At 44.0% G+C, this 25,524-nt stretch overlaps 1 protein-coding gene across 16 annotated transcripts in view; it reads right to left on the reverse strand.

Moving 5' to 3' along the window:
* Positions 1 to 5,724: 5,724 nt before the first annotated feature.
* Positions 5,725 to 25,524, reverse strand: part of LOC106743890 (potassium voltage-gated channel subfamily H member 6) — a 114,799-nt gene continuing 94,999 nt past the window's right edge. For 8 of the 16 annotated variants that reach the window (XM_014618151.1, XM_014618149.1, XM_014618157.1 and 5 more), the window contains 15 exons: positions 22,212 to 22,455; positions 21,469 to 21,650; positions 19,969 to 19,989; positions 15,570 to 15,724; positions 15,314 to 15,434; positions 15,108 to 15,228; positions 14,303 to 14,612; positions 13,869 to 14,205; positions 13,611 to 13,795; positions 12,980 to 13,104; positions 11,900 to 11,995; positions 11,466 to 11,606; positions 10,933 to 11,242; positions 9,332 to 9,562; positions 5,725 to 8,338 (listed from right to left, as the gene is read on the reverse strand). In XM_014618151.1, the coding sequence (XP_014473637.1) occupies positions 7,990 to 8,338; positions 9,332 to 9,562; positions 10,933 to 11,242; positions 11,466 to 11,606; positions 11,900 to 11,995; positions 12,980 to 13,104; positions 13,611 to 13,795; positions 13,869 to 14,205; positions 14,303 to 14,612; positions 15,108 to 15,228; positions 15,314 to 15,434; positions 15,570 to 15,724; positions 19,969 to 19,989; positions 21,469 to 21,650; positions 22,212 to 22,455 (2,928 nt within the window). In that variant the 3' untranslated portion in view covers positions 5,725 to 7,989. The remainder of the gene's footprint in view (positions 8,339 to 9,331; positions 9,563 to 10,932; positions 11,243 to 11,465; positions 11,607 to 11,899; positions 11,996 to 12,979; positions 13,105 to 13,610; positions 13,796 to 13,868; positions 14,206 to 14,302; positions 14,613 to 15,107; positions 15,229 to 15,313; positions 15,435 to 15,569; positions 15,725 to 19,968; positions 19,990 to 21,468; positions 21,651 to 22,211; positions 22,456 to 25,524) is intronic. The other 8 variants (XM_014618159.1, XM_014618153.1, XM_014618150.1 and 5 more) reach the window with 7 other exon arrangements.

The raw sequence follows: 25,524 nt of genomic DNA on the forward strand, positions 1-25,524 counted from the left end.
AGTTCTTACTTCTCGAAATGTAATACATATGCGTCTAATTTTTAGAAATCCCGTTCTCTATTTCGCCGGTCTTCCATTCTGCTTCTGGCGTGTTCTTAACGTGAGAAATTAATAACTCGGTGATGAGACAAAAATTATAAACCACGCTCGTCGTCAAGTAACAAAAAAAACGAGAATAAACAATCCGATCTCATAATGTCGCTCTTAGAATATCAAGCGTAATTGCGGTCTATTTCGTAAAATGCAATATTGCTAAAAACGAAAGTACGGTATAAGGATAAATGCATGATGAAGAGATGTTATAAGGTGACACAGGGAAGCGGGACGTAGTGAGGCACACAAACGCGTATTGGCATAGTGAAAATATGTAATAAACATATTTTATGCAATATATGAAAACTTATAGATACACAACATGGCCTCGTCACCACCGGTACCACCGCCACTCCCAGCACCTGCTCCACCGCCAATCACAATCGTCTTCGACTTTTCCATCGAATATGTCAATTCGCAATACACGTGACAAAAGAGAGAGAGATAACAAATGACGATTAAAATAAAATAACTCTACGTTTCTCTCTGCGTCAATTTTTAACGCGCCCTTTCATCATTTCGTCTCTTAAAATATCAAATAATATTAAAGCTACTAATCGCAATTGTAATTCTCTGACGATCAATTTGGAAAAAGAAAAGAGAGGAGAACAATTTCGAAACAACTAAAATGCTTTTAAAATAATTAAAATTCGAACGGAACTTATTTTGTTTTCTCACCGAAGATCGCCCGCTCGATCGAGTTTCTCCGTAATTGGAAGGGCGGATCGGAAGGATAGCGACGTAACGAACCCTCAGGACCATCTCGGCCGGGAGTGCCAGCTGGAGGGTAGGAGCGGGGCAAGGGCGGTGCAAGAAGTCTCTCCTCTATCACGCTCACTTTCGAACTAGTTTCCTTGTTATGTGTTACAAATCAGTGCGCTCGGTGTACAATCGTACAATCCAAGATTATATCATATATATATATACAGAACAATCTTAAACCGCTGAATCTGGATAAAGAACGCGAGTAGTAAATTCGTCTACCGCGGGTGGAACTTTCCCGCATCTTCCTTCGCGTCTCTCTCGCTTCCCTGCGAACTTGGTTGCGCGAACCTCGACGTGATCGCGAGACGAGATTGCCTCGATTTTCCCATCACCGAGCGCGTGTAATTTAGACTTGTTAATAAAGTCTACTCGCGTATTCATTAAAGTTCGGATCTAGTTTCGAGGGCGAATCGGGTCGAGATTGACTCGAATTTTCGATGAATACACGTTTATTTTTTTCCCCTCGTAGGATAGAGAACTCGGCTCTGGAGTTTGAGACTCAGGATCGATCCTTCGCGCAGCGAGACGAATTCTACCCGGAGCACGCGCTTTGCGTTGTCGTCTACGCGTGTCTCGGCGCGAACGGACCAACCGCGGTAGAGAAAAAGCGAGAGGCGGCTTCGATGAGAGAGAGAGATCGTAGGATTTCTCTTCATCGGCGGACAGGCGAGTAGATTGAGAATTTGAGGGGTTCATCGGTGATGATTCGTGCGTGGTCATTGGATAAAGTCGAAAGACGAAGGACGAAGTATGCGCCGAAGGAACGTCGGAGGATCTCTCGGACGATCTCGCCTCCCTTCTCGCGCGACGGACTTGCGCTCGGCATCCGAGCGACTTTCACGGAGTCTGCTATCGGAGAAAGACACTGGTTCTCCTCAAGCTAGGTGAGCTCCGCGGAATTTTCTGTAAACGGGCAGACGCGAAGTGGCGGATTCACGCCGCGTTTGGCGTGACGAAGGTTAGATCTATTCGAATCGCAATTAGAACCGAACTTTCGAAGGACTTGGAGAAAGAGAGAGAACGACAGAGAACGCGCTTCACGCGACTTGCATTCGTCATTCGTCCACCGCTTCGCTGTGTTTTTTTTCGCCGCGATGAGGGCTGCGTGTTCTTGCCGCGCTATAAGCGTCGTTTTATCTTGTATTATACGCCGGAGATAGAACGATGCTTACAGTAAGCTTACGTAAGCGGCCAAATCGAGCGCAGCCGAGGAGGGATCGCGCGGCGCTCGCGAAGACAGCGGCGGCTCGCTTCCGTCGAGTGACGAAATCGTTTCGTCGCGTGCAGGGAATTAGATACTACTACACGGTAAGATCGGTTTCGACGGACGCACTGTTCACTTCCTCTTCCCGTCCGGCTACCTAAGGTGTCGCCGCCAACGAAAGCGAGACGCGCTTCTCGAGACATTGCCGGAATGACATTCCCTCTTGTGGGATTTCGACAATCGAAATCGTAATCGCTCGAACACGATATTTTCGAGCGCATCGTCTCCGTTTTCCTTCCCTCTCGGTCCCTTGCTTTGGAATTGAAGGAGCGACGTCTTGCACAGCATAAATGTATAATTCGGCGCAGACACTATGTATAAAATATGTTACATATGTTCCCCGCGAGATGTGTGTGTGTGTATGTGACGTGTTAAAATACCTTTAAACGTAGTGTTCTAATCTCAAAATTGCTCGCTCGAGAAAAGTCGTCGTTGTTGTTGTGGTTGTTGCTCATGTCGAAAGCGCGGTACCGATCGCGCGTCGCGTGGCACCCGACTCGTAATTTCAATGCAAGGGAGATCGATCACGCGTAATTCCTCGTCTCGCACCCGGCGTCTTCGCCGTCTGTCTCTGCGCGCTCGAGGACGGCTACGCTCGTTCTCTGCCGAACTTCTTCGGTTTCTCGCGTGATCCTCTCGTCTCTTCAAGTTACTTCCGAGTATTAAAAAAAAACATATAAATATACGTCGAAATTTACATTTCATTTCTCTCGGAATTACTTTATGATTCGTCATCATATACACTGAGAAAAAAATTCTTAAAAATTTACTTGTAAAATATAAAGATTATTTTACGGAAATATTTAAAGACGTTTTTAATTAAATAAAAAATTTTTATTTAAATACAGTGAAATAAAATTTTATTCTTAACAAATAAGCCACAATTAATAGAAAAACATATTTTACAAAAAATATGTATTGCGTCATCAAAGTCAAATTTTTCTCTAATTAATAAATATCGAAGAAAATGCCGCAAGAAACATTTATTTCGCAAAATTTTAATTTCTTTCTCTCAGTGTATGACAGAGTATGAGACAATGAATGAAATTAAAAAATTATTTTATCGAAAATAATCAGATATAATAATTCTCAACTGGTACGATATGAATAAGCTGTCACTTGGCTCAACTAGTTGCAGTTGTTCTTTAATTTAAGAGAAAAAAAATGAAAAAGGAAGAAAAAAGAATGACAAAAAAAAATACAATCTACTTTTAAAATAATTATGAACAGAGTGGTTTCTCTAACGATTACGTTCGACAACAAACGAAAAACACGAAAGAAGAATTACTTTATATAAATAATTAATCTGTTCGGAATGATAATTGAAATATATGGAGGACCAGCTCCTGTTTATATTTTCAGAAGAATAGAATAATTTCATTATTGCGAGAATGATACGCCCGACTATAAGATTCAGGCAGCGATATGTATTTTCGTCGAGGCATCGTCAGCGCCCGGGAACCCAGAGAACGTAGCCGCAACCACCCTCGGCCAAGACCACGCCGGACTCTCTCCCTTCTTCTAAATGATCACCTAACCGTACAGCTTTTGCCGTATACCTAAGTGCGAGAATCCACGTGTGCTGCGTGTACTACTTGATACTTTGACAATCAAAAAATCATTACCTGCAAAATCGAAAGCTGCGTTTTCCCGTTTAGCGCTGCGCCGCTGCGTCACCACTGCACCGCAGAGAGAGAGAGAGAGAGAGAGAGAGAGAAAGGAAAACAGAAAGAGAGGAAAGAGAAGAGAGAAAAGAGAGAAAAAAGGGAGAGAGAGAAAAGGGAAAAGAGAAAGAAAGGAAAGGGAAGAAAGAGAGGAAGAGAGAGGGGGGGGGAGGTGTGTGTGTGTGTGTGTATGTGTGTGTGTTTAATTGTTATATCGAATGTATTCGGTATCGGTTACAGCCTAGAATACTGAGCAAAGAACGAATAGATCGGCGATCGGTGATCCATGAGCGATCTCGAAGTGCCATTAATCAGTGAAATTCGTTTCCTCCTTATTTTTTTTTTGTATATCTCTCTACCTTTATCGCGCGTTTTGCATCTCGTAAGTCCTAAATGTAAAAATTCACAGAAATTCCACATCTATAAGATCTATTGTGGACGAGGGTAAGATCTCCTCTTGGAGGCATCGACCGCCGTTTTCCAGCCTTAACTAGTTCGCGACGTTAATGGCGGAGACAGAGAGGTCGGGAGGACGGAAAACGAAAAGAGAGGAAGAGAAACCAACGTACGCGCGTTTAGGAGCAGCAGCGACTCGAAATGCTTTGTAAAAAATTTATAGAATGTATATATACATACATGTGTATACAGCGTGTCCCATTTTAATTTAGACACCAAAATATCTTATTATATGCGAAAACAACGCATTTTCTACGAGATCTTCTCTCGATATTTATTATTTTCTGAGCATTTAAATACTGGCGAATGATACTATCCTTTTTCTTTCTTAAGAAAGCAAAGGAAGATAATGCAGGAGTAACAGGATCGAATTTTGATAGACGGTCAAAAGAAATGTAAAGTTTTATGAACATCATCTATAATATTTTAACGTACGTCCTGTAATAATATACGAATAGAACATTCGCATATTAGCAATGAGTTTGACGGTGCTATTGACGGTGAAGAAATAAAATTATCTTTTAGAGATCCCCCAATGTTCCCCTCAAGGACCGTCCGGGTTGATCGTCTGCTGGTTTTATCTTCATTGGTCATATACTTCAAAATAAAAACTTTGAACGCTATTTTGCGTTTATTGGAGGAGGTTTAACGAAAAATTATCACGAACAAAATTCTCTTATTTTTTCCATACAGTACGAATCTGCAATAAAACATAGGCGTTTTCATCGAAAAGAATCAACTTACTGGATCTTACTGGATTCTAGATAGATCCCAGATCCGGGATCTAGGTGGCTCATCTCATGACTCTCTTCAAACTCTGCAACTTTTCTTTGAAATATTTTTTTCTAAAATGCATTGTTTTCGAGATGTTTTAGTGTCTGAGTTGAAATGAAACATCCTATATATACATACATCCGCCGTCTGTTGCTTTTTGCTTTTTCTGTATATGTATATATATAAATATATAAATATAAATATATATATATATATATGTGTAGAAGTATATATTATTGTGTAGGTATTATAATGCGTCGGTGTTATTTTCCTCGTCTCCTCCCCGTCGCGCTTGCGCTTCTGCCATTGCTGTACAATAATCGTAGCGATAATGATAAACGAAATAATAATAATATAATAATAGTAATAATAATTATACAATCATGATAACAATCATAATAGTAAGAACCTCGATAAATATCTAACATGTCGCCTACGCGACGTATTTGCTCGCTGTCACGTTTTTTGTCTGTATAAAGGACAACATCACTACTTTGTACGGCGGCTGAACTGGGAAAAAGATCGTTTCTTCGAATACTGAGAAAAAGACTTAAAAATTTATTTGAGAAATATAAGGTTTATTTCACAGAAATTAACGTTTATTTAAATACAGTGAAATGAAATGTTATTCCTAGCAAATAAATCAGTTAATAAGAAAACTTAGATATATCTCACAAAAATATATATTCTGTTGTCATAATAAATCTTTTTCCAAACAATAAATATCGAAGAAAATGTCACGAGAAACATTTGCTTCGCAAAATTTCAATTTCTTTTTCTCAGTACATCTCCGATGTGTTCCGACTTAAGTTCTACTGCGACAATACCGTTTCGGCGCCGCAAGAACTTGTTTCAAGTACCGTTTATATTTTAACCGTCGCTTTAACGTCACCTACAAGCAAGAATGAGAAAAGGAGAAGGTGCTCTCTCAGTCGTCTCGTTAACTCGTTAGAAAATGAAAACTGTGTCTATGAAGAAAGACATATTCGCTCCGCGCGAAGCTCCTGACCGGAAAAAGCGAACCCTTCGAGGCAAACGAGCCAAAGATTTGTTGCCTAGACATAAATCAGAAAATTCCAACGTTCAAATGTGGCGTACTTTTCTCGTGTTTGTCGTATTTACCGTACGAACACTCAGATGTCATGAACATCTAACAAGTTAAATATTTGCCTCCTCTCGACTATCTCCTGCTGATCTCGCGCGCAAGACGCAGGTCTTTCGCGATTTCGCTCGCTATTTCGTCCTCGATTCTCCACGATCTCTTCCCCATTAAGATCTCCGCGACGTGTGTCATCCTTAGGACTTGGACACAATGAAAGTAATAAAGAACAAGGGACTAAATCTAGGAATTAGGAATAAGATATTAGGAATAAACTATAAATCAAAACACAATAAGAGAATGTAGAGAATGAAATAGAACGTTTTAAAACGAGATCATTATTTTAACTATTTTCTAACGAATCTCTACCGTCATTAGTAACACTATTATCATTTTCTTTATAATTATCGATTGATTCAAACTGATTATCATTTGTATATTGATGGCCACTAGACATTTTGGGGATTAACTTTCAGTCAACTACTAAGCCCATAAATACACAAGTTATAAGGAATAGAATTTCGACAGTGTTCCTAATCCTAGTTCTCTATTTCTTCATTGTGGATTGAAACATGGCTGTTCATATGTTGAAACTTAATTATCCTTCCTAACTCCCTATATTTAATTCCTCGTTTCTTATTCCTCTCATTGTGTCTGCACCTTTACTTTCAGGCGTTTCTCCTAGTCTTCGTTGAAACGTCCCCCCCCCCCCCATCTTACGATAACGTGTCAACGTGTAAATATACATAAATAATTACTTGCGACTCTTGTGAGTAAAATAATTGGCGTCTAATTGGCGATGCGGTATACTTCTTTCGTTTGCTTCTCTTCGGCGCGTAAAAAATCGACTTGAAGAAACGAACGTCGAATTACTCGAACGACTTGCCAGGGGAACCCCGAAGAGAGAGGATGAGCGCGACCGTTGCACGTCCGTCCGACTTCGAATTCGCGCGACTCGACTTCTCCGGCTTCCACGTGACGCGCGCAACTCGAATGTTAGCGGAGCTGAAACGAGACACGGCGGCCGTACTTTGCAAATAAATAATCGGTACACTTCGTAGATGACGTTTACTGCGGCCGGTATCCTCGTCGTCGTCCGGCGGTGAACGCGCGGCGACGAGCATACGACCGTCTCGAGTACAAAAAGAGATCCACGTGTTTCGACACGTCGACTTCTCGAAGCGTGTACGATTGAAGGAAGCATAAGTGTCGCGCTTGAATCCACGTCTCTCGAGAACTGCCGAATTTCGCGTAACTTCACCGATCGAGATTTCTTTTGCAATATTTATTCTTGACACCTTATTACAAGGATAATTTCTCGAAACATCTGTAATGCGCGGAAAGCCTTTATAATCCTCACATCTGGAATTACATTACACCTTAAATAAATTTCTTTACACTCTATATATATATATAATTTGAATAAAAAATTAAAAAAATTATTTCGATGTGCAGAGAGAGCTTTCACTCTCCCTCAGTTCACCGCGGCGTTTGCTTCTCCTTATCGAGTCGCTCTCTCGCGCAGAGAGAGGGAGAGAGGCCGTGAGAGCCAGTTGGCGAGAGGACTCCTACCTTCCGACCTGCATGCTCCCTTCAACGTACACCTTACGCACGCTCCATAGCCGACCCGCAGGCGCATCGTCGCTCACGTCGTTCGCGGCACGACCGAACTCGAGATGTACGTCGCAACGACCCGACCGGGAAAAGCGATGCCACGTGGTCACGAGACTTCCCTAAGAATCGAAGGGACCAAACGGCATCGGTCGCTCCCCGACCGTTCGCGTTCCCGCTCGTCGGGATGAGCCTCCCTTCTCACGGCGACGTCGGCGCCTCGCGAACTGACAAACAGGGCGACTTCGCGTGCGCGTCTCCCCTTAACTGCCGTGATCCTGATCGAGCTCGTCCAGCGACTCGAGTCTGGCGATCGGCGCCTCGTTTATCGTGTACTCCCACGACATATCCTCGCTGGTCTGCCTCGAGGACTCCTGCCGGATTCCGCTCGCCTGCTGCCCCCCGCCGCCTTCCTGCCTGTCGATTGCTCTGGCCTGTTGGCCTGACTCGCCATTACCGCCACGATGGTTCGTGGAATCCTTGCGCGAGTCGCCGCTGCGCGGACGCTGCGAGGCGGCGCGATCCGCTGAGATTGAGACCACGCAGCTCCAAGGGTCCTCGCCCTCTGGCTCCGATCGTTTGTTGAACGAGCTGTATCTGTCGCAAGGGACGCTTTATCAACGGCGTAGCAACGACGTCTTGGCTGTCGAGGGTGGCCGCTAAACGTGGATAGGGAGAGAAAGAGATACCGGCGTCCACGTTTAGCAGCCGGCGCGCAGTGACGCATTTGTTTCGCCAGGAAGAGACATCGCGTCGTGAAATAAGAGAAAGTCAAAGTCGATGACTCAAACTTAGCTTGATTAACGTCGATAATGTATAGGCGATCCTCAAAATGTTACTTAACATTGACATGGTCGCACTATTCTTTTGTATTTCTCGTACAGCAGACTCCATTAATGTGGTCCTATTATTTTGGAATATTTCTACATCATGACCGCTGCTTTGAAGAATCCCTAGGCCGAACAAATGTCTAAAAGATGTCTAGACGTCCAAAATACGTCTTATTATTTTAGATATTTTTTGGACGTCTTTAAAAAATCTTTCGAAATTTGTTCGATCGTTGCCTTATATCTAACGAAAAAACTAACTAAAATATGTAAAAATCTTTCCATAAACTCTTCGTATTTCTTAGACTTCTGAATTTAATTGAAAAAATATAGAAATTGAAACACTGATACGTTCGATATATACAAGCTGCGGGATTTCTGTATTAGATAAATATTTATGCCAAATGATAATAGAAAATGTCAATTTGAGAATTTTTAATCGTTCTCATCACATCGTCGAGCAATGCTCCGATTAATTTTCATACAAATTTTCACTATACACAAGTATTGATAATTTTACACGGTCAATACAACGTAAATTCTGCAGAAAGAAATGAGTGTTTCGCTGTTAAAGTATTGAAAAACAGTATCCCCTTAAGTCACAACGCGATTTCGAGAGAAAGAAATCGTTGGGCGATATCGTGATTGCCGAAAGAGCTCGGTGAACGTAAATGCGCCACTGCAACATTCGGTCCCGCACGATGCGATCGCTAAGATCTCCAATCCGATTTCGTCCCATCTACTCCGCATACGACTTCTCATCCACCAGACTACCTACCCACTCCTATATTCGCCCCTCCTGAAAGCGGCGGGTTGACTGTGCCAGGCGTGGTGAGGCTGCACGCTGGTCGGCACCGCCAGGTCGACTGGTTGGCTCTGCGACCTCGTGGGTCCAGTTTTGCCGTTCAACGCCGTCTGCAACGCCGTCGCCAACGCGGACGTGTCCGATGTCACGGTCAGCCGGGACGTCCCGGACGACGTGGAAGTCGGTTCCCGCGTGGTGGGTCTACTACAGAGGGGAGTACGGAGCTTGTATCAGCGGATCGACGCGCGGTGGAGGACCTTTCGAGAGTAAACCGCTAAAGACAACTGCGAGATATATACTTGAAGCACGTGGTTATATACAGTGGGATTCGACAGGCCTCTAATCCTCTAAGTTGGTCCCGAGCAGTGTCACGGGTGCCGCGAACCGACCATCACGATCGACCGTTCCTTCCAGCTGCAATCACGCCGCGTTGAATGAAGAGCGATCCCGCCAATGCGCGGTGACTGAAAGTTCATCTACGTGCGCGAACGACAACAGATGTATGTGTGTGTGTGTATGCGCGAGAGACAACTGATGGTCGTAGCTAAAGAGTGGGCCTCGTCAACGTCGATCGAACCTTCAATCGTCTTACTTCGTCGCGACAGATGCGGCAAGTCAGTTTAAAGCCAAGGGAGTCAAGATGGATCGACGTTGTTGAAGCCGCAAAGAGCTGGAGAAAAAGTATTTTCCTTCGGACAGATTTGGAAACGAAGGCTAGTCGAGCAGCGTAAATGTCGCTTGCGTATACCCTGATGAGGTGTGGTATATGTAAGCGAACGAGAGCAAGAGAGAAAAAGAGACAAGTACGTGCAAATTAGAAGAAGTCGAGCCTACTGTTAAAGAGCTTCTTATATGAACGTAAGAGTCAGTCTTACTTCAACGAGATGCTTGCATTTCTAAATACTGGATGGGCTATGTGCTCTCGAAGCGTGCGACATTAGAGATGACAATACCTACGAGAAGAACGTGTGAAAAATACAACACTACGATTCTAAAAATCATGATGTCAGCAATGGTGTATCGCCTTTAGGAGGAAGTCTGCGTTATTTTCTTTCGCTTTACATTTTTCTTTCTCTTCAACGGTAATTACCGACACATCGATCGTTCGCGCGATCCGATTTCGGTCGGATTAGCAGAGTTCGCAGTGGGAGAGGGAGACCGGGAATTTTGCGATCCGCGTGCGATACATTCGATCGCCCATGACACTGCTCGCTCAAGGGGTTTCAAATAAGAGTATGATGGTGGTCACCTTCGGAACTTGTCCAACTTTTCCAAAATAAAAGACGCCGAAATCAAATGCAACTGATCCAGGGATTTCGAAAGAAGGCTTTCCAAGAACAAAAACATCGATTACTTCCTCAGACAGTCTTTTCTATTCGGACATTCTACAATGCGAGAGATCAGAACATCGTAAGTAAACCCTCTACTGAATCCCGAAACGCGTTTGCTCGCGTGACAACGTAGTAACTACCTCTAAACATCGACTTTCATCGCACAAGATAGGATTCGACTAGCAAAAATCGCTCGGTGTGACTAAGAGATCGGCAACGCGGAGGTTGACGTCGCGCTCTCACCTGAACAAGCCGTGCGACGTGCTAGGCTGGATCTTCCCGTTGCTGACCGGCACGGTCGGAGGCTGCGGCTCGCTCGCCGACCTCTGCACCAACGCCGGCGCCCTGCTGCCGGCGGGCTGCTTCGCGGTGCCAGGCATCATCTCGACGCTGGAGCTCTCCCTCGACGAGTTCAGCGTCTGCTGGAGCAGACTCAGGATCAACCTGATCTCGCCGGTCATCGAGTGCTCCAACGAGGTCACTTGCCGCGACAGCTGGTCGATCCGCGCGTTGATATCCTCCACCGGCCGGCCTGGACCGCTCTGAAAGTCGCCTGGAAGCGCAAAAGTGTGTTCACTCAGCTCGAAACGGCTCTACCAAGAGACTCAAGCGCCACAGGACGGCACTCTAGCAGCGGCCGATGTTATTATACGACTGATGATGAAGTTTGTTATAAGGTGACGGACTTAGGCTGCGCGCGAAAGCGATACGTGAGTGACGGGATGTGCAGTTTGGTCGTGTGCGAATTACCGTGATCAAAGACAATGGGCCCCTACCATGGGAATGAGGATGCTGCGGGGGCGATGGTGTGGTGTAGTGGCTCGACGTTGTCGAAGTGGGATGGACCACGTTTTGACTGAGGCAACTCTCGCCAGCGGCGGAACTCCGGCGCGCCGGTTTCGTCAGCGGCGTGGTCACTAAGTTAAACGGCCACCAGTGAATTACCACATAACGGGCGGAATAAAAAGAAAATAAAAGAGATCGACTAACATTTGCATGTACAGACAGTGCTACGATATTATGCTACGCCGCGATCAAAGGGAATCCTTCCGAGGCAAATAATATTCTCTTTTCTTTCTCTTTTTTTTTTTTCGCCTGCTCGCTCCCCGGATTCTCTCGTAGTGAGTCGGGTCATCATAGATCGGGACTTGAGTGTAATCGGGCTTATCTCTGTTCCTACGTTTCGACCGACCGTTAATATACTACTTACTTTGCTTGGCGAGATAATCGTGGCTGGTGAGCGGCTGCAGGTGAATCTTGTGCTGACGTAGATCCGGGATACTGCGCTTGAGATGGGTTAGCATGCCTGAACAACCAGGTTTCAAGGTGTTATCGAATTTGGGACCCAAACGAAAAGCGATACGCAGAGGGGTTGGGCAGAGACGGAGGAGTCGCATACCCGGTACCAAAAAGAAAAATAAATCGAGAGAATCGGTAGTGGAAGATGAGAGAGAGAGAGAGAGAGTCACATCGAGCTGAAGGCGAGATAACGTCTGTGAAGTTATTTTTTCATAATTAAAAATTTTTTCATAATTAAAAAAAATGAATAGAATTCTGGTAGCCCCCCGAAGAGTTCTATCGATTATCTTTAAGACTTTTTGTGCTAAAATTGAAGATAAAGATGTTATAGCATTTCGAATTGATACAATCGTGAAGTCTCCTTGTACTTTCATTTCGTGTTTTCACCTTCTTTCGAACGGAACTCTTTTTAATATCGATAGAGAATTCTTCGGAAAGCAACAAGAAGTCTACTCATTTTTTTTAATTTTGAAAAAGTGGGGCCAACTTCACAGACATAGCGAGATATAGTTTAGAAAGCCTACAAGAAAGGTGATGACACGAATGTCATTACGAGCGTCGCTGAGCGCATCTGAATAATATCGGTGTTCTAACGTCTTTGATCGTGTTATGCATCTAGCGTTAAACGTGGTCATACGATTCGTTCAGTGTGTGTGTGTGTGTTTGTATGAGAGATCCTCGTGTTAGAGAAGCAAAGTCCGCGAGCGGACACATTTAGCGCTAAATATGGCAGGTCAGTTACGAGCGCAAATGTTTTCCAAGTCAGGGGAGTCTTGCTATTAGTTACAACAAGTCAAGTCAAGTCGAGAAAACGTCCGATATTGGAACGGAATCTGGCTGATCGAAAAGGAAATACTCTATTTTATGGGGAAAGGGGTCTATCGTCGTGCAAAAAACAACATTCCTCAAACAGAAGATTAGGAACAAACACGAGAGATGTAGAAAACGTTGTTCGCTCGAAACGGCGAGACCGAATATAACGATCACTCACCGGTTATTGAGTTTAAGGTCGAGCTTCGCTGCTTAGGCTCGTCGAATTCGAGATTCAACGGCGTCACATCCTGACCGGCTTTGTCTGTGCTGAACTCTAAGATGCCGTGGCCGCTGCCTTTATCGCTGTAATAAGCGAAAACGAAACTGAGGGACCTTGCAGAGGATAATTCAAATTTTTAAAGAAAATTTATTTATTTATTCATTCAATTAACGGGAATAAGACCCTTTGACACACAGAACGGAAAAAATGTGATATAATAGTCAAAAAGGTTACACCATGCTAAATTATCACCTTAATTTAATAGTTAATAATAGAACTGCCAATGGTACTATTTTGGCTTCGCTGACTCTAAAATTGCTATAAATCCTATAAATTTTGGCATTGATTAGTAGTTTCCCCTGATTTTTTTATCATATAATTTCAGATAATGTAAACAATATTGAAATAACTCTTAAGTAACCGAAAATAAAAATAGGAGCCAAATTGGCGCTTACAGCAGCTCTAACGGACAGCGGTTCTAGTGTTAATTGTGTGTATCGATTGAAATGTATCGAATTGTGTGTATCAGATTCAACGATAAAACAAGGTGAACGTGATGAAGATAAATATGGTAAGACGATGAACTTACTAGTCGTCTTGGTCGTCTTGCAAGGAATCTTGTCGACCTGTGGGAATAAGATTTGTGCCAGGACCACCGGGTCCTCGACGGTATCTTGGTGGACGGAAAGCGTACCTCCTGGCGTCGACTTCGACGTCCGTCGGAGTGCTGACAGGAAACCTTGCCGACATTGGATCGACACCAGCCTGCTCTTCCTGATTCAAAGTGATAAAGCGAAATGCAGCATTATCGAGAAACATCGCGCGAGAGGAAATGAGGATCGCTTACGTCTCGCATGTTGAAGGTGATCTCGAGATTCCGGCTGAAGTGATTGGAGAATTCAGGATAAAGCGCCAAAACGTCGAGCAGATCGTCCCTGTGGATCTTGTGGAGATCGCAATAGATCAGCGCGCGTACATTACAGGACGATTTTCCGACTGTCGAATGAATGCACGGATTCTCGCCGAATATGTCGTCCTTGCCTAGAATGGCCATCACGATGTCGTCTTTCAGGATCTCGATACTTCCGCGGGATATAAAATACAGAGAGGTCAGCACGTCCCCGCGATGGACTAAAGTATCACCCGGTGGCGCGTGCGTCGTCTTAAACTTTAAGGATAATGCCCTGTTTTGCAAAAAGGAGACGGTATCCTTCGTTATCGCCCGATCGTTCAACCAACCCATCGTCTCACGTCAGCGTCGACTATGAGATTCTCGGTTACCTTAAACAGCCTGGACTAGCCCCCTCGAAGGCTCTGCAATTGTTTAAAAGATTCCTATTGAGATGAAGACAGATGTCGGCCTGAAGGCACTCGGGGAACCCTTTGAGGACACTATTCATATCGATTCCGTTCGTATACGTCCACGCGTGTTGAAAGTATTCCTCCAATCGTTGGCGGAGCGGATTCGGGATTTGATGAAACCTTATGAACTCCCTGACTCTGAGCATCTGCGTGTGATATCGGGCTGTGCCGCTGTATAGCCTCTGGATGATCGCCGAAACGTTACCGAAGATGCTGGCGTACATTAGAGCTGAAATAGTAGTTGTGGTCGTGAAGCGAATCGCGCATCCAAAGATGCATTAAAATAATACTTGGCGGTTCTAGCGAAGTCATTTTCCAATGAAGACGATTAAGATATATCGAAAATTGAAGATCGAGAATGTTCCCAGCGATAAACATGACATTTTTCACCGACTAATCCGATTAATTAATTGTTCTATTTTGATTGATATATCCTTGTCAATACGAATTCTTATTTCTAATAAAAATTCAAAATGTTCTGAATTCAAAAAGTATGTTAAAATATCCCGTTCTAAAAAAAAATATTTTAATAATTTTAATTAAAAAAATTAGAATAAAAAATAATTTCAATAACTCTGAAAAATATAATAAAAGAATTCTAATAATTCTAAAAATTCGAATTAAAAAATAATTCCAATAATTTTAAGAGTTTTAATGAAAAGATAAGAGAAATATTTAGACGTCCGCCGATATCACTGCGACATGATTCGTCAACGTCACTTACATCCGATCAACATGACGACTATTGTGAAAATCTTCTCTGCGTCGGTATTGGGCGCCACGTTCCCAAAGCCTACGGACGTCAGACTGCTGAAGGTGAAGTAAAGCGCTGTGATGTAGCGGCTCTGGAAAAGTTACACCGTTACGGGGGTCGCGCGCGTACCGTTAATATGCGATCTCAAATAGAGCGTACTCGCGCGGATGGCTTACTTTTATGCTCGGCCCACCGGTATTATTGTGAAAATAAAACTGATGCGTATCGTTGGCCAGAATGTCCAGCCAACCAACCTTGTTCTTCAGTGTCGGTCTCTCGGCGTTTCCTATAGCGTACCTTGAAATCCGAGGTAACGTATTGCATTTACGAGATTATCTCGAGAGTTACGGAAGGGACAGGAATCATCGCGCGTCCCGATGACTCGAAAACAATCACAGGAAGGAGAATTTCTACGAGAATGCGACCACTCACCATACACATGCCATCCAATGAGCAATAAGAGCGAAGGTGGCCATTAACAGTAACAAAACCGCGGCGCCGTACTCGCTGTATCGGTCGATTTTCCTGGCCACCCTGACGAGGCGTAGGAGACGGGCCGTCTTTAAGAGTCCGATCAGGGTTGTCGTCTGAAAGTAATTTATCATTTTTTCCATCTCCCAACTCTCCCTGCGAACCCGCATTTTCTCCGCGACTTTCCTCCGGTCTTCACTTTCATCACATAGAAATTAGCCTCATCCAACGACGCCTTCGCGGCCTTCGTCGGCGAAGTGCAAACAACGTATCATCGGGTACCGTTCAACACCAAATTGCTCGTGCGAAGATGAAAACGTGCAGCGTGTTCAAACGACTCGTATAACACACCAAACACGATGCTTTCGTGCCGCTCACGGACCGTATCGAAGATGCGTGCCTGACGGACATCCTTCAGAGGCCTGTTTTTCATTTTCGGATATCGAGACCCAATAAACACCAACTAACGGTAACATTTTACATCAATGTTATAATTTCTCACTCAACAAGTTAACATACGATTGTATGTAACAGTTGCATTGTTGAATTTATAATATCGATTGTTAGATTGGGTAAATGCAGCGGGCAAGTGTATGCATCGCCTATAACTCTGTGTGGAAGGCGCGGGAGGTGTTTATAAAATGTTTAGTCGCCAACTGAAGACAAAAAAATAGTCTGCTCTTTTTAGCTGAACTAGCTGTTTAAGAAATTTACGCACACTGAAGCGTAAGAATCTCGTACATACGCAATGCATATGTAAATCTTCCGAACGTAGAATTCCAAAGTGCGTACACCTACCCCAACTGATTCTACTGGTGTTTATCGGGAACACGCGCGTTCACCGACAAGGGGTGAAATCGCCCGTCTTCGAGCGAGCTTTTCATCAGCGATAAAGCAGGGCGAAGGCTCACCTCGCGTCTGTGCGGACATTTATCAAAAGCCTAATCAAACGTCGCGCTAAGGCCATTTCCATGTTGGAAGTGTCATTCTCGCCGGAAGTCGTCACTCCGGCTGCACGTCAATCGCTCGACGTCAAAGCGGCGAACGTCGGCTGCTCGCCGGAATATACATCACGATTACGTACGGAGCGGCGGCGTGACATTTTGCCGAGTCCCAAATACCAAAGTTGAAACCACCGCCGCCGCATCTTCGTCGCGGCGTGCCGCTTCTCGTCGCCAATTTGAGAGCAGACCTACTTTCGGGATGACGGGAGACGACGATCCGCAGCCGAGAGTGAGGATTAACTCTCGCGTAGCGTTGAAGGGAGAGAAAGCCGCGAGGGAAAAGAGAGAGGAAGCTGCTGCGCCGAGAGGGCAGAACATAGTGACGGTACGTCCTTGTTGTGAAAGGGACTTAATATCGATTCAAGCCTTGTTTCTAGATTTGTATAGTTCATCAGGAAATGGGGGGGGGGGGAGATGCGCGCGGAAATGCATTCGGAATACATCAAATCGCGGGAATTTGATGCATCCAATTCCGAATTAGATAGATAGAATAGAGCGAGAGAGAGAAAGTATATAGTACGGCAGCGGTAATCGGCTTGCAAGCAGTCGCGGAAATAAAAACAGAAGGAAGCAACACGTGGAAATCAATCAGTGCGACCAACGTCGAAAAGAAACGGAGAAGCGTGTATAACGGAAGTACGCATGCTTCTTCCCTCTTACCTGCCGATAAAATCAGGAAGCCTTCCGTCCGAAGGGGAGGAAGAGAAAAGATGAATAAAAAAAAGAAGGATAGCCTCCAACATTCAAACGGTAACAAGTACATCGAACACTTTCAAACTGAAAGAGGTCGAGCTCGATATTTTAACGACTATCATGCATCGTGTTCCAATCGAGAACGATCCAATCAATGCTCGGATCACTGTCATACATTTCACGCGCGCTTCAAAGAGAAGCTCTCGACATATTCTGGATCAATAAAAATATAGTTGTCTTTTTTCCTTTTCTTCTTTTGCTTTTGGAACGTGTATTTCATCGAGACCCGGTTGGAAACACGCGAAACTTATTACGCGCTCGTAGAAGAGAGAGAAAGACGAACAAGCGACAAAAAATACGATATCGCTTATGTACAAAAAGTTCTCAGATGCGTGACAATCAAAGGAGCAAGTGTATGATGATGTTAATTATAGCGTTGCACGTGACTCTCGAAAAATTCACCAACAATAACGATCAACGGTCGACCTCATGGAGAGGTTCTTGAATCAAAGCGTGATAACACGGGAGATAGACGATTCGCGAGTAATTTACGATATTTTGCAAGCGTTACAAAAACAAAGGCGCGATGTCTTTATCATTCACCTGTCCTTTCGATCGAACACAAATGTTGCCGAAGCGCGAAATCGAGCGCGCGTGCATCCATCATCACTCGCAATTATTTCTTTTTTTCTCCGGTCAAGAACATACGACCGCGGTTTTGTACAGCTCGCAACAAAGGCGTAATAGAAAAAAGGTACAAAAGAAGCTCGATAAAAGAACGGTCAGACCAAATAATATTCGAACAGAATCGAGAGGAGAAAAGAGCTGAAGCATATATCGCGCGACTGTTAGCGAAATCGCGAGGAAATACTATCAACCGAAGTGTTTGCGTGATAGTGTTGCTATCCGGTGTTGATATTAGTAGGTGCGTGTACTGCGCGTGTACTGCACGGTCAGCACCCGTGAAATTCTTTTCGACCATGTCGAGTGGACTCGCGATGTCATGAAATCGTTCGATGAATGCTTGTTCGATTGTCGTCATGTTTTTCATCAAGGTTGTCACGTGGTGTCTCTGACAATTAATTTGGAAAAGTGCTACCGCACGCTTCACGGTTAAAATTATTCACAACTCGAGACGTGTGTGTGTGCATGTTGTGTAGTTTGTCGGTTGGACTCGAGCGCTTGTCTGTGGTTTTGTAAGAGAATACTCTCAGCAAAATACGATTAGTACGTAAGCGTGTTCATCCTGCAACCCCAAACAGAAGGAGACCCGAGACTCGTGCGAGTAAAGCAAGCCCAAAGTTGATTTACTTGCTAGTAGTAGAGAAGGACAAAAAAAAGAGAAAAAGAAACTCGAGAAGCTGGATGCAAGAGGGAGAAACAACGAAGACAAAATATACAAAAGATACCTCTCCGCAGAGTTCTGTCGACGTGCTTCGTACCGACTAGAATAATCGAGATTATCGCAGGGACAATGTGTGAAATCGATGCTCGAGGCTCGATATCTGGCAAGAGGAAGTCGTCTAACTAGAAAACAATAACTAACTATGGCATCACCCTCGCCAGATATCGTGGCGCAAATTGCTTTTGCTGTGCGATAAATCCAATCCGATATTTTATAATTGCGGATCCTCCCCTTATCGCCGCCGGCGATGAAAGCGCGTCCGCGCCAATGCGAGATACCAAAGTGCCACATTTACGTAACTGAACGTTAATGCAATTTGAAGGAAGGATTGTGGTGGAAAAAAGTTGACATCCATTCGGGTAAATACGAGAATCTGGGAAACTTACATTGACGCAGTCGTGCGCCCGATCGTCAGCCGCAAAGCACAGATCCAGAGGGAGGGCTCGGACGATTGTTACTCTCGTGGCACGCAATTTGCGCAGACTGACTTTGCGAAATCGCGTGGCGGCGCAAAAGTACAAAAAAGGCGTAAAAAACGGCTTCTCAATGATATATATATAAACTTTATGCTTCTATGCAGTCCAAATCTTGCACCAACGAGTCGATCAAAAGCGAGTCATTAGAGATGGTCTCGTACAAGTAAATTCCAAAGAAACATGCACATCCCTTCGATCGTTAGTAATTTTAGTACGTCGCAGGTGAGAATAGAGTTGACGACAATCGATTCGACTTCCTTGCCGCGAATTGTGTGTATCGCCACTTTGGTGACCGCGCGAAAGCGAGGAATCTGCTTCTGGTGGGTTTGCCGTCAACTTTATTCGAATTTTCTCGGCACGTGGGGTTGCAGTGATCGATTCAGGTGTCTTGTGTAGGTGAGTTACGTGGAGAGTTTTTTCGATTGTCGTGATAACGCCGAAAGGATGGTTCATCTTGCAAGAGAAACTTGTGCGAAAGTATTGTCAAGATTGTAATGTGTAATGTGTGTTTAATCGCTTTGTATATGAGAGAAAAAGATGAGTAGTTGGGAGGTAGGTAGATAGGTAGGTAGGGAAAAAGAGAGAGAGAGAGAGAGAGAGAGAGAGAAACAGAGAAAGGAGAAGTAATTAATAGAGAAAAAAAAAACTTGTGATTGCGGTGATGATTTTAATCGTTTTTGGTGTGAAAACGGTGTAGTAGACTGTAATCCATACTTAATTAATAGTTAAAAAAAGAGACACGTCAGTGAGAGGATCTCTTGTGTGTATATGTGTCAACTAACCTCGTCCTTGTCCAAGCCGAGCTACGGAAATGTTAAACTGAGGTTAAAATTCGTTTCTTTCACACATCGTGAGGATAATTTTTTTTTATAGTCTTAACTTTCCAGATTGTTTCGTTCTCTCGCTCGAGGTAGCGGTGTCGCAAGAGTTAGATAGACTCGCGTCACAAATTGCCGAGACAGATGTTCTCACTAATTCTCTCGCTAATTACAAACCGGCTAATCGGATACGACACCTCGGTCTTATCTTCTTTTTTATTCTGAGGGAACGCGGACAAATCAAAGATATAATCGCAAACGGAGTCATTTTAACGTTCTCCTTAACGCATATAATGATCTCTCTGTCAGCTTACAGAAATTCTCTGATTTCATCGGTTACGCTCGGTGGTAAATCGCACCACAGATCGAGGGAGAGACAAATCAAGATATCAACTCATGAGAGATAGAGAGAAAGAGAGAGAATCCAAAAGAATCGAAACGAATGAACGGAAACACGACGAAAAAGAAAACAGTAGAAGAGAATCTTCGACGAGGATCTGATAATAGTCTAATACTTTGACAATCAGAGCAGAAATTTTCACAGCGACAGACTATATTTACTTACATATTTATGAAGAGTGTATGCATATACGTGTGCGTACAGGTACGAGTCGGTTTGAGAGACAAAGGGACTATTCGTCATGTCGCTGCGCGACATTAAATTGACATTAAACATCGCTCGGCTGCGCTCGGCTCGTATACCTCGTGTGTTTAGCCCTTAACGTTCCCGCGTGTGTATAATTGAGGATCGCGGGGCCGAATGACTCGACGACGACGTACATACGTGTAGCACACGCTCAACATAGTGTACAATCGTCCCGGACAGCGAGAAGCCCGATTGAACCCTCGCGCGTCCGTACGTACATTGTGTGCACATTAAAAACGACGACTCGACTAACTCTCGACAAAGGAAAAGAAAATCATTCAACACCGAGAAGTGTCGAAAAAATAGGGAGAAACGAACTAAGCACCAGTCCGGTAAAGTCACATCTATGGGCACGTAACTTGGGCTCGGCATGTCATCCTAATCATATTTACCAACTAACACCGACATTCTAGAAAATTCGCCCGACGATCCGCGAGAGTCACCTCTTATGTGTCATGCGATCAATTATGTGTCATTTTTGACGTGGTTCATACAGATTCATATTCACTTTTATCGATAAAAGTAGTTTCAGGTAATTCCTGATTGGCCGAGAAGCCACATTTTTAAGAAGTAAGAACTTTCCGCCAAATTCTTCCAAACTTGAGCGCAAGGTTTACGTGACAAGAGAAGAAAAAAAAAACAGAAGGAGAAAAATGACACTTCTCTAATTCTTCTATTAATACAGCGGTTTACTTGTTTGCAACATTTGACGCGACTAGACGCGACGGATTAACGAGTAAAACGTGACTCTCGCGAACGCTAAATCTGGCTTTGAAGAAAGGTGTCTAAAGGAATGCAAAGCGTGCGACGAAACTTACCTCGTCAGTGTCCGAACCGACGAGTAGAAGGTCGAAGGGAATAGCGGCTACCAGGTCGATTACGAACCAACCCTTCAGGTAATGGACGGCTATCTTTCCAGGATGGGACACCACCTCATCGTTGCTATTGACGAAGGTCGTGCGAAAATTGATGATGATGTCGATTATGAAGGTGACATCGACTGAAAGAAACATCAGAAAGGTTTCTCTGTACTGAATTCTGAATCGTCGATGCGTCTCGAATTTCTACACTATGTCAGTAGACTGTATCACATCGAGTCTACAATTGCGTCTTCTGAAATTTCGTTGAAGCTACGATCGACCTTTGGAGTCGGAGTAACGGGCGAGATAGCATCTTCCAGAACTGTCCTCGCATACGGACGTTTCTCCGATTTCTTCTCCATTCGTTCTATTTTCGCGCTATTGTCTCTTTATTCGCTCTATTGTTCCGGACCATCGTGACACATGTTATCCCGTGTCCTAGCTACGTCGTATGAAACGTTACACGGCGGTGTTCACGCGTCGATATCAAATTTAAAACCGAGCACTCTTCGTGAGCTTTTAATATAACGTTAAATAGACTTAACCGCGCTTCGTGAGATGCTCCGATTTTATTCCCCGAGAGGAAAAGAGATGCAAGATTAATGAACCGAACGACTAAAATAAAACGACGTCGTTCTCGTCTTTCCTTTCTTAATTACGTTCACAGCGAGAGTAATTTGCGAAAGTAGTGAGCGACTCACCTATGAAGTCTATAATGACGATGGGATCGTCACTGTACTTCTTGTTCTTCCTGCTATTGTAATCCGGATCCGACAGAACGAAGGCGGCGACGTACGGCGTGAATATGGCGGTGTACATCACGAGTATCAATATCACCCAGTCCCAGACCGCCTTGAACGGTGAGTAGTGTAGTATGGTCCACTTGTGGATTCTGGGAGATTGTAATTTGTACTCTGGGAGGACGTCTGCTCCGAGGGACAGTACCTACGACATGCCGGATTGAAATTATGAAACAGGTCGACACTCCGTTCGCGTTTCCTCCCTCTGAAGAGCCGAGAATAACAATCTGTCGCGCGGAATAAAGATCTGTTTCACGAGCTGGAAATATATTCCGAAAGTAACGCGAGGAATCCCCCGACGAAGAGTCGCGCGCTGTGTAAATTTAATACGTCCTGCACGTATGCGCTTGAGAAGCGGATAACGGCGCATGGTTTTCCATCGACACGTCGGTTTCACACGGCTGTAACTGCGAGCCCACGGTTCCGTTAACAAACACCCTTATGATGCGGCGACACGCTTAACGTCGTCGCGCGCTGAGAACTACTCGCCGAGTGTTTCACGTGCACCGAGCGAGTTTCGAACATCGCCCACCCAGAGAGGGGGAAGGCCACCACACACTGCAAATCCAAGTGTGTAATTTTACATACTTGTGAGTGTAAAATCACTTTTAACGTATTTGTACGCGTGTTGCTACTATAATTTTGCACTCTCTACAGTTCAATCAGTACATATCATCATGAAGAAGCAGTCAATAGTTATAATAATCATAGTTATAGCAACGCAAATCAGTAAAATTTCGTTGCAAAAATCTGTTAATAGCAACAATTGTTTCCATCGGAGAAATCTAACTGCGGAAACGGTGAAAAAAGATATTATTTATTACTTCTATTTTGTTATTTTAATCCCATTCTTAAAGTAAGTTACACTAAGGTCTCTGATTTTGCCTGAAATATTATTAATTACATTTAATTGATTTAGTTTATATCGTATTTGAAAAACACGCTTATCTTGATGGGGGGGACTCGAACATAAAACCTTGAATCTTAGCTCTTGAATCTACTACTAAAGCCCATGTTCTGAACTCTCTTTTATCGATAAAAGTGTCTCAAATGTGGCTTCTCGGCCAATCAGGAATCACCTGATTCTTAAACTACTTTTAAAGGCACTTTTATCGATAAAAGTGAGTTTAGAATATGAACCTATATGAACCACCACATGAGCCAAATATGACACATGGCATATGTACATATATTTCTTATGTACAATACGATATATGTACATATATTTCTTATATACGAGATATGTACATATATTTCTTATGTACATATATGTACATATATTACAAGTCGCATAACAATGATTTGCAGTGAATCTTTCGCTGGCCAAAATCAGTGAAGTATCAGACAAAACGGCAAAATGGAAGTGGTTTCACTAAAAAATGAGTTAATACTCCCTGATTATCGATAGAATACCGTTTCACTGATTCAATTAGTGATATTTTTACTGATTCAACTTAAGAGAGCACACATAAATGTATGAAAATTATACACTTAGATTTGTATATGCAGTGTAATTTTTACGTACTTACGTATATATGTAATCATAATAGTAACACGCGTACAAATGCGTAAAAAGTGACTACATAGTTTTACATACATAAGTTTTACATAAGTTTAGGAGACCTTTACATAAGTAGAGGAGACCGGTTGTCACACTTTTTACAAATTAATTAAAAGAATATCTTGTATGCAATATCTCATAATATTGTGTATATTATAGTGTAACCACATCCTTTAGGTAAAAGAAAAAATATATAATCTTATATATATTTATGCACAAAGAAGTTATTTAATTGTAAACAAGGTCACACGAATGTGACATCTTACCTCATACTATGTCAATTATTATATGTTTTATGTAGAGAAAACAAACAGGACGTCCATTGGATGTCGTGTACTGTTTGGGAAAATACCAGCTACACTATAAAAAAAGAGTATTTTTCTTTATTTATTACTTGAGATATAAGCTTTGTGACTTCTAGACCCGGTCTCCCCTATGTAAAATTATACACTTGGATTTGCAATGAAACGGAAAATGGTCGAGAATGTTTGCTGACCTGTCTAGCACAGAAGCGTTTCGAGTTACTTATTGGACTCTCTGCCATTTAAGACACGCACGTTCACAGAAAGATCGATCAGACGAAGAAGAAGGAGATGAGGACTGATGATGAAAAAGAGTTGAGACGAGTCAATGCCGTGAAAGTGGCTTTGCACCGTGAAGTTTCCCGCGCATCCGAGCCGACGCGAGTCCAGTCGCACGGAGAACGAAAACGCGAAAACGCACACGACGCCTCGAGTCACCACATCGTCCCGCAGGTTCTCGGGAACATCGCGTCTCCAATTCGGCGAGGATGTATTCGTCACTAGTTATCCCTGCCTTTTCCCGTCTGTGTTCACTGTTGCTCGATACACGCGAGGGATTGCATCGACAAGTGGCCGCGGACGAGCTTAAACCGGTTTCGCGCTCGAAAGGCGGCTGAAGCGCTCAGTCGTAATCCGCAACGATTCCTCCGGAACGTTGTGTTATGCCATGATAACGGGCGCGTAATAATCGTGCGGCGTCATTCGCGCGCGTCGTTTCCCGATGACGAGGAAGCGACAACGCGGGAACTGCACGAGGGAACAATCGTTTGCGAATTCGCGACGCCAAGAGAAAGAGAGAGTACAGTCGTAAACACCGTAAACGAGAACACCACTCTATCGACCACCGGATGGAAATTCCAAGCCTCTCCGCAGGTCTCCACGCGTCGTCGGCCGGGACAGGTCGACAGCCCGGAACAGTGCGATATTTCGAGTTATCGATTCCGCCACCGCTCGCGTTACTCGCGGCTCCGAAACGGAAATGCTTGTTTACGAGCGGCCTCGACAAAACGTGGGAAGAACCGGAAGAGTACTGGCCGAGCGCTAGCTTAACACTGATGCAATGCGGCTCGACGAAGGGAGGCGTCCGTTCGATTGGCTCGTGCGAGAACGTGTGGGTTACAGGGTCACACCCTTAGCCAGCATATTTCGTTCGGTCTGAAAGTATCGGCCGCAAAGTAAGCCCTATCACACCGAGAGTCATCGGTCGTCTGCTCGCGAATCAGCGGAGGACGAAGAGAAAGCAGGAGCAGGAGGTCGATAACGACAAACCGCGCCGAAGAGGCTCGTAACGCGAACTGACGATCCTACTACGGGGAAAGTCGCGCAGTTTGCTCCTCCCCCCCCCCCCCCC

The sequence above is a fragment of the Dinoponera quadriceps genome, unplaced genomic scaffold (assembly GCF_001313825.1).
Source record: "Dinoponera quadriceps isolate SergipeBrazil2010 unplaced genomic scaffold, ASM131382v1 scaffold1070, whole genome shotgun sequence".
NCBI classification, from domain to species: Eukaryota; Metazoa; Arthropoda; class Insecta; order Hymenoptera; family Formicidae; genus Dinoponera; species Dinoponera quadriceps.